The 14,082-nt window shown below is 33.9% G+C and overlaps 3 protein-coding genes across 3 annotated transcripts; 2 read left to right on the top strand and 1 right to left on the bottom strand.

Annotated features, from left to right (window-relative positions):
• The first annotated feature begins 536 nt into the window (after positions 1 to 536).
• Positions 537 to 989, top strand: LOC141664695 (uncharacterized). The gene has a single exon (XM_074470650.1). It carries the CDS (start codon positions 537 to 539, stop codon positions 987 to 989), a length of 453 nt encoding a protein of 150 aa, XP_074326751.1.
• Positions 990 to 8,703: 7,714 nt separating this feature from the next.
• On the bottom strand, positions 8,704 to 11,617 carry LOC141667509 (receptor protein kinase-like protein ZAR1). Its single transcript, XM_074474034.1, has 2 exons — positions 9,891 to 11,617; positions 8,704 to 9,760 (listed from the first exon to the last, which is right to left on the bottom strand). The coding sequence occupies exons 1-2, from the start codon at positions 11,356 to 11,358 to the stop codon at positions 9,090 to 9,092; spliced, it is 2,139 nt and encodes a 712-aa protein (XP_074330135.1). The 5' UTR covers positions 11,359 to 11,617; the 3' UTR covers positions 8,704 to 9,089.
• A 1,122-nt stretch (positions 11,618 to 12,739) lies between these two features.
• On the top strand, positions 12,740 to 13,513 carry LOC141664694 (uncharacterized). Its single transcript, XM_074470649.1, has one exon. The coding sequence runs from the start codon at positions 12,740 to 12,742 to the stop codon at positions 13,511 to 13,513; it is 774 nt and encodes a 257-aa protein (XP_074326750.1).
• Positions 13,514 to 14,082: the final 569 nt, after the last annotated feature.

Here is a 14,082-nt window from a genome sequence, read left to right as displayed (position 1 = left end):
ATTAAAATTATTTTACGGTATCATTCAATTTTGGGTAATACTGAAGTATAGTGGGAACCTTAATTTATAAATTGCATACTTATCGGATAATAACTTTTTGCTCCTAACTAACTTATGCAGGATTGTCCACTTTAATTTATTATTGGTCGGAGATAACCTGCATACGCAGATGTCCGTATGGCGGGTGAAAATACATTTGTCATTTTATATATAAATCTGTTTATAATATCAATGATTTAATGATATATACATTGATTATTGCATACTCCCTAACGCATCCGATTAATTGGGATTTTATGTAATATTTACATTGATAAATTAAAATTTAATAATTTTTGTGTTAATTCAGATTTAGTATGAAAAATATTACGAGCTTGTCGTTCGTTGCCTTGGACATTTTTGGCGATGATTATTTATTATGGGTATAAGATGTAAAGTTGCACTTGGGTTCAAAGATATTAAACGATACAATAAAGGCATAAAATAAATCCACGGCTGAAGAAAACTTTACCTGTATAATTTTTCTCCGACGCCACATGCATGAAGATTTAAAATCTGAGTACTTAGAAGTTGAGGATCCCTTTATTTTATCGGAAAATCTAAATGATAGGTTCGATCACCAGAAACTAGTTTATCTACCTGCAGCTGAAAATGATTGGGCTAATTTAAGACTTCAGGATTTTAAGAGTATCCGAGCATATAACTCTGCTTTGTTCAAAATAAGTTCTAGACTTATTATGCGTGGTGAGAAAGTTACGGAAAAAATCGATAGAACACTATCAACTTTTCACCCCAACAATATCAACTTAGCAAAAATATACATGGAGCGCAAATTTGCTAAGTTCGGGGATCTTCTATCAACTCTCCTCGTTGTTGAACAGAATCATGAATTGGTGATTAAGAATCATCAATCCCGTCCAACAGGATCTGCCCAATTACCTGAAGTAAATAACATGTCGTTCCAGCAGAATGTACGTGGAAAAAGGTAAAGAGGTGGACGGGGCCAAGGTCGGTACCGTGGATGAGGTCGGAGCCATGGGCATTTTCGTCCATATAACAACTCTGGTCACCGGAAGTGACAATAAAAGAAAGGCACCACGAGGAGGAAAAACTTAAATATTTGCTATAGGTGCGGCATGGATGGGCACTGGACATGTAATTGTCATGCCCTAAATCATCTTGTTAAGCTATACCAATCTTCTCAAAAATCAAAGAGAAAATGGTATAAACAAATTTCGCTAACAATAACATAGATGATTTCCCGAGAATCACAACTGGAGGAATACGCAAAAATGGTCCGAGTGAATCTAACGAAATTCCCATATGGGAGGCTGGAGATTAGTTTCATATAATTATTATAGTAATGTGTATTGTGTGTTTTATTTTGTTTGAACTATGTAGTGTATTATGTTCTTATCAAATAAATTATGTTTCTTAATTATATACAGAATGGATTCTGAATATATATGCATTGCTGATTGTGGTACAACTCATACGATTCTACATAACCGAAAATATTTTACCCAAATAACCAAAACCGAAACTCAAGTCGAAACGATTTCCAGCGTATCTAATATAATTGAAGGTTTTGGAAAAGCTAGTTTCGTCCTACCTAATGGTACCCACATACACATTCCAAATGCATTATATTCTAGTAAGTCTACTATAAATCTTCTTAGTTTTAAAGATATATGACTCAATAATTCTCACATCGAAACTACCTCTGAGGCTGATAGAGAATATCTTCTTATTACTTCCGCTAATCCTAGCGACAAGAAAATCTTAGAAAAGTTTCACTCACTTTCTTCAGGATTATATATGATGAAAATTAAAACTATCGAGTCACACAATGTCATTGCTTCCAAACTCATAGATCCAAAATCTTTTACACTTTGGCATGAAAGATTAGGTCATCATGGCGTCTCTATGATGCGTCGTATTATAGAGAATTCTACTGGTTATCCTCTTAAAGATTTTAAAGTTCTTTCCAACAATGACCTTCCATGTTCAGCATGTTCTTTAGGAAAATTGATTACTCGGCCATCCCCTACTAAAGTTCAGCTTGAAAGCCCAACTTTTGTAGAAATGATCTAAGGCGGCATATGTGGACCTATACACCCATCATCTGGCCCATTTAGGTACTTCATGGTATTAATCGATGCCTCAACTAGATGGTCTCATGTTTGCCTTCTCTCAACTCGTAATGATGCTTTTGCAAAATTACTTGCCCAAATAATCAAATTACGAGCTCAATTCTCAAATCATTGCATTAAGTCAATATGTTTAGATAATGTCGGCGAATTCACATCTGCAACTTTTTTCGACTATTGCATCTCTGTAGGAATCTCAGTTGAACACCCAGTTTCTCATGTACATACACAAAATGGGTTAGCCGAGTCCTTTATCAAAAGACTCCAACTTATTGCAAGACCGCTGCTGTTGAAAGCAAAATTACCTACATCTATTTGGGGTCACACAATACTTCATGTTGCTAATATTATTAGGATTAGACCAACTTCCTACAACCAACATTCTCCGCTACAACTGGTACTTGGTCAGGTTCCTAATATTTCTCACTTCAAAATTTTCGGAAGTGCTATATATGTACCGATTGCTCCACCACAAAGATCGAAGATGGGAGCTCAAAGAAGAGTAGGTATATATGTTGGTTTTGATTCCACATCTATAATTAGATATCTGGAGCCTCTAACCGGAGACATATTTACCGCAAGATATGCAGATTGTCATTTTGACGAGTCTATGTTTCCTCCCTTAGGGGGGAGATAAACATTCAAATAAAGTTAATCCTGACATAACATGGAATGCATCAGGATTATATTTTCTAGATCCACATATCGGTCAATGGGAACTTGAAGTTAAAAGAATTATTCATATACAAAATATCGCAAACCAAATGCCTGACGCATTTAACGATTCTAGAAATATAACTAAATCTCATATACTTGCATTAAATATTCCAGCTAGAATAGATATACTAATCAGAAAATCAGATACAAAAGAATTGGTTACAGAATCAAAGCCACGCCTAAAGCGTGGTAGACCGGTCGGTGCAAAAGATGTTGCACCACAAAAAAGAAAAAAAATTGCCTCTGAAGTGGCACATGCTCCAGAAGAAGCAAATACCCCTGAAGTGGTATTATCTCCTGAAGAGATTTCAGTCCCTGAAGATACGGGATTAAACAATCATAAAATTTCAATAAATTATGTGCATGATATGAAATTATGGGATCAAATTAAAGTCATAATCGATGATTTATTTGTATATTCCGCAGCATTGGATGTAGACATAAATTCTAATCCTGAACCACAAAGTGTGGATGAATGATGTCGAAGAAAAGACTGGTCAAAATGGAAAGACGCAATTCAAACATAATTAAATTCATTGCGTAAAAGAGAAGTATTTGGACCTGTTATCCAAACACCAATCGGTGTGAACCCTGTTGGGAATAAATGGGTATTCATAAGAAAATGAAATGAAAAGAAGGAAATTATAAGATATAAAGCCCGACTTGTAGCACAGGGGTTTTCTCAAAGGTCTGGAATTGATTATCATGAGACATATTCGTCAGTGATGGATGAAATTACTTTTCGTTTTATATTAGTTATGGCATCTAAAAAAATTGGAAACACGTCCTATGGACGTCGTTACCGCATACCTGTATGGTTCACTTGATAGTGAAATTTTTATGAAAATCCCAGAAGGGTTAAAAATGGATGAGTTCAAGAAACCTCGTCATATATACTCCATTAAACTTCAACGATCATTCTATGGACTGAAACAATCAGGTCGTATTTGGTATAAGAGACTAAGTCGTTATTTACAAAAGAATTGGTATATTAGTAACCAAATTTCTCCATGTATTTTTATAAAAAAATCACAATCTGGTTTTGTGATTATTGTCGTATATGTGGATAATTTTAAATCTTGTAGGAACAGTTACGGAGGTTAATGATGTTGTCATATACCTAAATACAGAGTTTGAAATGAAAGATCTTGGAAGGACAAAATATTGTCTTGGGATACAAGTAGAGCACTTGTCAACAGGAATTTTCCTCCACCAATCCACATATACAGAAAAGGTTTTGAACAGACCTTACATGGATAAATCTCATCCATTGACTACTCCAATGGCGGTTAGATCTTCAGAGCCTGATAAAGATCCATTTCGACTACGAGAAGATGATGAAGAGGTTTTTGGTCCTGAAATCCCATATTTAGGTGCAATTAGTGCACTTATGTATCTTGCAAATAATACAAGGCCATATATTGCATTTGCTATGAATTTATTGGCTAGATTTAGCTCTGCTCCGATGGATAGACATTGGAATTGGATCAAACATATATATTTCATTATCTTCGTGGAACAATAGACTTTAGATTATTCTTCCTGAAAATTCGACATCTTAGTTGATTGGATATGCAGACGCTGGATATTTATCAGATCCTCATTTTGGTAAATCACAAATTGGATATGTATTTACATATTACGGTACAACCATTTCTTGGAAATCTACGAAGCAAACTACAGTGACAACCTCAACAAATCACTCAGAACTCATTGCAATTCATGATATCGGTAGAGAATGTGTTTGGTTGCGATCTATCATCAAGAATATTCAGGAATCATGTAGATTATCAGACATCACTAGATATCCCACCATTATGTTTGAGGATAACACTTTATGCATTGATCAACTCGAGGAAGGATATATCAAAGGAGATAGGACGAACACATTTCACCAAAATTCTACACTTATGAGCTTCAAAAGAATGGTAAAATTGATGTATAACAAATTCGGTCATGTGACAACCTTGTTGATTTATTCACGAAATCATTACCGAATTAAACATTTGGGAAGTTACGACATAACATTGAAATGCATCGACTCAAGGATTTTTTTACAACAAAACTTCGGAGAATGATTTGTTTTTCCGAGGGAAGATTGTACTCTTTTTCCTTCGTCAAAGTTTTTATCCTATTGGGTTTTTCTTTGAAAAGGTTTTAACGAGTCAGTCTATGATCCATTTCAAAATAACAATCAAAGGAAGTGTTGCAAATTGATTGTTATTGTCAAACATTAAATAGTAAAGCTAGGCTTAGACTTGAAAATTTTTACATTGCATTAAATTCATTTGTTCCTTTTTTTGACTATAAATAGCCTTCTTCGGAATGAAGCAATGCACACCTCAAACGGCTATATTTCTTTACTACTTCACATTTATCTCTCCGCTCTCTATCTCCATGGTTAGTGTTTATAATATAACTAGTATTTTACAACAATACCAACCATATTCTATTTTTTAAGTGTATTACTCCTTACGTCCCGATGTATTTATTGTTTCCAATATTTTAGTTTTTAAATTTTAGCTATATACTCATATTATCATTTTTTTAATTATTTATCTCTTGTTTTAATATAAATTTAATAATAATTTTTATAAAATCATTCATATATTTATTATTCCAAATATTTGGCTTTTTTAAATTTAGCTATATTCTCATTTGTTAATGGAAAAAACTTGTCCAGCTAAAATTTTATTAATATGCGTAATTTTTTCAAAATAGACGTATAATATGGAATGGAGAGAATAGTAATTTAGCGTATGCCGAACAAGAAGAAATTAACGAATTTTGAACTACTAATGAAAAAGGCTCTAACTCCCGCGCTCGGGAAAAAAGGAGCTCTCGTTTGATAACGGATTAAGCAGATCTGGTTAGGGAAATTATGAATAGTACTTATACCATTTGATATTTTTTTATTTCTAAGTGTTACCATTTTATATACTATATATGAATTGATCCATCTATTATCATTTTATTTTGTTAAACAAACATTAACCGAATGTTATAAAATTATGAATTATATCATTATATAATTGCTTTTTTCATTTGACCCATTAAATGTTTTTGATTTATACGTGATATCTTTAAATATTTTTTACTTTTCTGTGGTACCATTTTCCCCTACTAAAATCATATAATTTTCCATAATTTTTATAATTTATCTATATATTTCCCATATTAATTAATTAATCCTATTAATATTAGTATTTAATAGAATTGTCTTAAGTTATCAATTAGTTTCGTACTCAATTTTATAACACACTATAACTAAGAGTTCAATGCATATATTTCTTTTTATCCCACCTAATATTTTAAAACAATTTGAAAAATGGCTTTTCGTATTTAAAATTATACACAATAAAATATATAAATAATAAATACTAATAGAATTTGAAATATCCATATTTCTTATTTATTTTATTTACTAGAATTATAGTTAGTACAAAGCATGAAAATATTAGAAAAAATATAAATAAATATTTATAATTTCTTGAATTAGTTTAAATTAGGTAAATTAATGTTATTTCTCTAATCACCATAATGTTTTTTTTTCTTATAATTTTTTTTATTCAAATTTTTAATAGTAGAAAATTATATATTTTTTATAAAAAATGAGAGAAAATATATAATTAATGGTACCATTGTACAATTGATTTTTTTCAATTAGTACCCTTAAAAGTAAGATTTGGCGGATGAACTAACGGAGTGGTATTATATAAACGAAACAATAGTATAATGATACCTCATAGAAGTTCTTAGAAAAGAAAACATAAGGATATAATGTATTAGTTTCATACATATTATTTCAAAATAAGAATTTATAATTCAAAATTTTACTGTAATGAAGTTGTCGTCCGTATATTTACAACTTGAAAATATCAAAATAAAATTGATTGAAAATGCTAGCACGGCAACACTCTGTACTCTGTAGCATTGATATACTATATTATTAGATTTATTCCGGTCAAATTTTTTAAGTATTTCATTTCATTTGATTATTTTTTTTAATTTAACATACTCATACACCGTGCTTGTTTTTTCACAAATTTCAACTAAATATAACAAATTTGAGACCTTTGGTACACACTTTGGTCAAATTTTGATGATTCGGATAATCGACTCTTGTTCACTCTCGGGTGTTAGTTTAGGCATGATTGACGTTTCAAACTTTGAATTACTAGAACCCAACAGTGCAGCTACTGCCTAACTGTACTTGCTGCCTGCTGAGAAAAAATTGACAATCTACAGTATATAACATTCCAACAAACATAGTGAGTAGCTACCACTGTATGTATATAGTCAAATACCCATCTACCAATCTTTTTTCTTTACAAATTAATTGCCAGTCGACCCCCATACAAAAAACGAGGCTTTTCAAGGCCCCTCGTATTCGATACAGCATACTTTTAAACACCCAGTCTAATTTATAACATAGATCCAAACTTATATTATACATGGTGATCATTAGCCCGGATTCTCTATCCTTTCCCTTATCTTCTAATATGTCATTTCTTTTTTAATTGATCGGTTTTTATACATTTCACATGATCAAATAACCAATAATTACTAATCAACCCACCAATAAAAGAAGTTGAGACATACAGAAGAATCATAGACAACAAGTATGTAGTAGCTACTTTTGAAGACCACAAGGCTACAATTCCAGCTAGCTAATTCCATAGGATAGGTAGTATTACACTTGTGTGTCATTTTTCTAAATGTGGGGTTAGCATCATGCTTTTGTGTCAACTATAATTTACCCCTTGGTTGTTCACTTTAGCACTAAGAATAAGGTCTGCATGTGAATTATCTTTATTCTTTACATATTCCCCTACAGGAAAGATTCATGATCATCATCTTCTCACTAATTCACCACACAATGTGAGACTAGCCCCTGTGGCTGCTATTAATTACTAACAAAGGAATTTCTTTTTTATGAAATAGTTTACAATTTTTATACCATGATTACATTACATGAACTCGTGTTGGGACAGCGAAAAAGTGATCAGGTGGAACAAAAATTATGTATTTCAGAATCTAGTGGATTATTTGTATAACACAATTCGTTAATAGTATGGGCACCGATTCTATATAGAGTAAATTACATATGGCCCACTAAACCCTAAAGAGTATGATGATGATGATGTACTTTGCCAACTTATATTTCTCCAACATGTCTTCCTGTTTACAGCTCAACAACACTGTTGTGCTTATGTTAAGTTGCATGCCGGGGCCGAACTAGGATCAGAAAACATCGGGACTACTATGATTTATCGCTAATTTTTCAAGGTACATCGGAAGGCTAAAGTAAAATTTCTTCTAATTTTTAACTAAAAATCGTTACTTTATAAAAATTTATTACCAAAATTTTTTAGTCTAACTAAACTCCAGCTTCACTTAGGTTTGCCCTCCTTGATTCCGCTCCTGGTTACGAGTCCTTTTGATGTATGATGCATCTGAAATTCTGAATACCAGCACAGCACACACAAATCATCACATATCTTGCAAGGTGCAAACAGTGTAGTACTATATAATATCTAGAATAAACTTCCAAACGATTGAGTATCATCACCTTTAGTCTAATTTGTGCAAACCCTTCACGGGGTACACCTTTAATTGATTATCAATATTCAATACAATGCAGTTTTGCTCATTATGGTGTTTTAACTTCTGCAGGCCATACCAGAACCAGATCATCTCATTCTAAATAAATGTCTATGGTCTCCAGATTCTGGTGTGTATGTGATCAGTATGAAGACATCTAATGACATTCTAAATAAATGTGTTTCACATTACATTTATCTTCTTATTTTACAAAAATGTTTGCTGCATTACAAAAGCACACAAAACCCAGTTGATACATAAATCAATGTACAACATACACAAAAACGCCTATAATAGAGGACAACATTAAGACAAATTTTACAGTAAAACAAACTCATGAAAAGCATAATCACAAGACTCCTGTAACATCTTCTAACAAGCTCATGAAACCTAAGGACCTACTGGCTACTAACCTTGGTCCCTATGCTACAACTTACCATCATTCCTGTCACTACACAAGTCCATCTAGAAATCTTCAGTGCTACAATTCTGTGATCATTTGACTCACAGTGGAGAAAAATTCATCTTACTCCATGCTTAAATGACCAACTTTAATTTGTTTCTCATGTCATGTAAAAACAGTTCATCCGGATGAAACAGCTATTCAATCGAAAACATTCATTCTGATGAAACATGTATTTTTTCCAAAGCATCAGAGACATGCCTCATTGCCGGTCTTCTCTCGGGGCTGCTCTGGATGCATGCCATTGCAATTTTCAGAACGGCAACTATTTCTTCTTCTCTGTCGCCATCCTGCGTTAAAATTGGGTCTAGAACTTCTATAAACGGGGTTCTCTCCTCAATGCAAAGCTTAATCCAATGAACGATATCCATTTCTGTAGTGTCCACTAGAATAATAGGTGGTCTTCCAGTAATCATTTCTAGTAGGATAACCCCAAACGAATAAACATCCCACTTCTGTGATGGCTTGATCATTTTCAAAGCCTCAGGTGCTTGATAACAAGAACCAAAAATTGCAGGAGAGTTTACTTTAACGGCTTGTTGAGGTGCAATGTCTTGCTGCTTTTTCTGAAGTTTCTCAGAAGGCATTCGGTTGGATTCTAGGGCAGGTGTTCCCCCAGCTATATTAGCAAGACGTCCAAGTCCAAAGTCGGAAATTAGGGCTTCCATGTTCTGTCCAAGCAATATGTTAGACGGCTTCAGGTCTCCATGCACATACTTTTTGGGGCTGTATTCATGCAGATAAACCAAGCCTTTTGCAACTCCTTTCATTATCTTCAATCGAGCAGACCATGAGAGAGGTGTAAAAGAAACCAGTCCTGGCTTAGCTGGGTACATTTTAAAGAACAATATAAAGTTAATAAAATCAGCAGGCATATAACAAGAGACTGAATTGAATAAAAATGAACAGTGAGCATTATAAATCTTCATTTAGGAGATGAACTCATTTAGACTCACCATGAATTGCTGCGGCAAGGTTACCATTTTGAACGTAATCATATATAAGCAGCTTCTCGTCAACAGACCAATAGTAGGCTCTAAGTGGTACAATATTAGAATGCCTAAGCTTCCCAATAGCTTCAACTTCTGTTTGAAATTCCTTAAACCTTTGAGACCCCCCTTCGCCTAACCTTCTTACAGCCAAGGTTCTCCCATCTTCAAGCACAACTTTGTACACAATTCCAATCCCACTCTTTCCTAGTACAAATGCAGAAGCCTTGAGAAGCTCGTCTAGGTCAAATCCTAACTGCGTATCCAATGGTACAAGATCATATTGCTCCACATTTTCAGATAAGGTCTCTGACTCATCCTTCAGGAAGCAGCACAAACATTCCCTCCTTTCCTTCGATTTCTTATCAGAACCATAACCATTTTCACCTTTTCTCATGCCACAGACACTTGAATAACAGAAGGAGAACAGTAAGCCAAAAAGGCAAATTCCGATTACATCACACACAACAATAGCGATTATAGATCCTTTACTCAGACCCCTTCTTTTTGCACCCCTTCCACCAGCATCACCACCATACTGCGGTGGAAATTCACCTGGCAAATATGGAATCGACGAAGGCGGATTTGCAATTGAATCACATTGATTTTTCAGTGGAGGTCCACAAAGCCCAGGATTTCCAATAAAAGCCGTAGGTCCTCTATTAATTAGAGCACCAGTTTGCGGTATTGGACCAGTAAGATTGTTATAAGTAAGATCAATATAAACCTTCTCAGGAAGGTTACCAAGACTAGCTGGGATCGAGCCACTAAACAAATTACGAGAAAGATCAGCAGTTCCTTGCAAATTTGACAGATTTCCTAAATCACTAGGAACATTACCACTGAACCTATTAACCGAAATATCGAGTTTTTCAAGAGCAACTAAACTAGTCCCAAACCCATCAGGCAAAGAATCCGTAAAATTGTTTCGACTAAGAACAAGAGTTCTAAGTCTCTTGCACTGAATTATTGAATTTGGCAATGACCCATTAAAGAAATTCTGCGATAAATCTAAAGTCTGAAGATAACTAAGCTTCCCAACATCAAATGGTAAAGGCCCAGATAAAGAATTACCATAAAGCACCAAACTTTGAAGCCCTTGAGCTCTAAAAAGCTGAAAAGGTAAACTCCCAAACAACTTATTGTTCCTCAAATTAACATGCCTAAGCTGAGAAAGAGAGCCTAAAGAAGGTGATAAAATCCCATTAAGTTTCTTTTTAGGTATACTTAAAGATACAACTTTTAGTTCTTTACAAGTAACACCACTCCAAGAACAAGGTGTTTCATCAGAAGTGTTCCAATTTGTAAAAGACCCTTGTGGATCATCATTAATGGCTTGTTTAAATGATAAAAGTGCATACCCTTCATCATTCATACAATTTGACAAGTTTAGTGAGTTGAATGCAAGTAAAATGAATAAAAACAAAGCTAGCATCTTTGGAAATACTAGAGCAAGAAATATGACCGTTGTGAATAGAAAAATATGAAGGGGTACTTATGAAAAAACTGACCTTTTTACTCCAAGAAAAAGCATGTAATCTAAGAAAGCAAGATGAAGGTATGGAGTGTAAAAGATGAAGTTGTGAAGCTTTCAGAATTGACAGAAAGTTAGAAGAAGGTTTATCAAGGACAAGAAAGAGAGAACACAGTACGGGTGTCGTAGAAGAACACAAGATGGTTCACACTGTAGAGGATGCTAAACTTACACATTGGACTTAATGATACCATACATAAATAAACTAGGAGGGCGTTTCGAAACTTAAATTTCATTTCAAATCAGAAATTTTAAATGACAGGATTTGAGTTGTCATTTCAAATTTTCATGTTTATACTAATATTTGAATGTTCTGGATTTCAAATTAAATCCAAATCCAAATTCTCAAATAGCTTATTTGATCAAATCCAGAATTTCAAATAAAATTCAGTTTTCCAAACGGGCCACAGAGTAAATTGCAAAATGGTGGCTCAACTTTACCCGCTTTTGCATTTTGGTGGTTGAAATTTCAAATTTACAAAATAGTGTCCAAATATTAGTTTTATATTTGAAAAAGGTGGCTAGGGCCCCTTTTTTAAGCAGTTCTATAATATTTAGTTACATAACTTATATTTAAAATTTTACTTTTTATGAAATTATACTAAATAAGAGTGTTTGTTGAACTCTTCATTTCAAATGTTCAGAAGTTGCCTAAGGGAGTAGTAAATAATATATTCTATAAATACTATTTACATAATATATTATTTTTTTAAAAAATGGTGGGTCACAAAATTAATAATGTCCCAGAATATATTATTTTATATTATCACATCATGTTATTTAATAAAAATATTTTAAATTTTTTTTTACCTCAAAATTACTCATGATCTTAATTATAAACAATATAACCTTTAATGTAAATGTAGGTAGTAAATATGGGGATTATTTGTTATAATTAGGAGATTGTATCAAATAAGATCAGTTGATATCAGGGGATACGATAGGCTGAGATCAGGTGACATGATAGGATGAGATCAAGTGATATGTAGGCTGTAGATCAGGGATATGCAAGCTGTAAATTAGCACTGTTGTAGGTATAAATACAGGAGCTTTAATGTAACAAAGTTATCAAGTCAGTTCATCCAGTCTCTCATATTATCATGGCATCAGAGCTTAAACACCGTCTTAGTTTTTTCTAGCAGTCCCGTCTGCATCCCTTCTGATTTTTCTTTCCCAGCAGTCTCATCTGCATCCTTTCTGATTCTTATTTCTAAACAGTTCAGTATATTTTCCTTTAGTTTTCTTTTTACCTGGCACTTCTTTTTCTTCTATCTTGAGTATAATGGATTCCCAGCACCACAGGTTAGCGATAAGGCTAGATGGAAAAAATTATTTTCTATGGGTTTCTTACTTCAAGAACTTTCTAGAAGGTCAGGATCTATGGAACTATGTTGACGATACTAATCCCAAACCAACTGAGAAGGCAGACCAGTTTAAATGGGTGATAAACAATGCTAAGATCAAAACATGGATCATGGAATCGGTGGAGAATTCTACTGTTGTAAATCTCAGTCCATTAAGTACAACACATCTCATGTGGGAGTATCTAAAATGTATCTATAGGCAAACCAATGATGCGAGGATGTATCAGCTTGAACAAGAGGTAAATTCTTTATCTCGAGAATCATTAAGTATTCAAGAATTTTACTCTGCAATTATGTTTCTTTGGAATGAAATGGATATGATTGAAGAAAAGATTCCAGAGGCTGCCTTAGAAACAGTTCTAAAACTCAGGCTGCAAACTCGAGCTCGACAATTTTTGATGAAACTTAGACAAGATTTTGAACCTATTCGTGCTACTATTCTGAATCGAGGAGGAAGTTCTAGTGTAGATACAATTCTACCAGACCTACTCGCAGAGCAAACACGATTGAAATCGCTCTCTTCCCAAGCAAATGTTTATGATGCTGCATTGAGTGCGGCTGTCCAAAAAGTTAAGGCTCGAAATATGAGTAAAAGTGAGTGTTTTATCCGTCATGAGACTGGCCATATTGCTATTCACTGCCCCCAAAAGGAAGGGGACCACAACTGTTTCTCACTTTTGTCGATATTGTAAGGCTGAAGGACATCTGATTGAAAATTACAAGATCGGGCCTCCACGGAATCGAAGTCACAAAGTTTATATGGCCTCCATGCCTAATACTTCAGCTGAAAGTACTGGAATTTTGAACCAGCATCATGTTTCTCAGTCAAACTCTCCTTCACCTGACTTTATTCAGCAAGTTATTCAAGCACTTCAGGATTCTGATATCATTCATGCCCTTTAAGCCTCCAATGTTGGTAAGACAAATACTCAAAACTCATGGATAATAGATTTTGGTGCTTCCCATCACATGACTGGTAATTTAGATAATTCTAATTCTAGCACTCCATATGATAGAAGGACAAAAATTGTTTTTGCTAATGGAGACACCCATCCTGCCGCACGTGTTGGGTCATTTAAAATTGGCTCTTTAAATCTCGAGAATGTTTTATATGTGCCAAAATTATCTGCTAATTTGATATCATTCAGTCAGTTAGTACAACAAAATTGCATAGTCTCATTTTCTTCTTCTGGTTGCTTGATCCAGGACCTGAGAACCGGGAAAGTGATTAAGAGCGGCCATAAGCATGGGGAACTCTTTC

The sequence above is a fragment of the Apium graveolens genome, chromosome 6 (genome assembly GCF_009905375.1).
Source record: "Apium graveolens cultivar Ventura chromosome 6, ASM990537v1, whole genome shotgun sequence".
Lineage (NCBI taxonomy): Eukaryota > Viridiplantae > Streptophyta > Magnoliopsida > Apiales > Apiaceae > Apium > Apium graveolens.
This window is presented reverse-complemented; position numbering and strand designations above follow the sequence as displayed.

Excerpts from the sequence above, each read along its gene's own strand:
- LOC141664695 (XM_074470650.1), top strand. The coding sequence starts at position 537 with ATGCATGAAGATTTAAAATCTGAGTACTTAGAAGTTGAGGATCCCTTT.
- LOC141667509 (XM_074474034.1), bottom strand. The coding sequence starts at position 11,358 with ATGCTAGCTTTGTTTTTATTCATTTTACTTGCATTCAACTCACTAAAC. Across the intron at positions 9,761-9,890 it reads CCTTGCCGCAGCAATTCATG|CTAAGCCAGGACTGGTTTCT; the intron begins GTGAGTCTAAAT and ends AAATGTACCCAG.
- LOC141664694 (XM_074470649.1), top strand. The coding sequence starts at position 12,740 with ATGGATTCCCAGCACCACAGGTTAGCGATAAGGCTAGATGGAAAAAAT.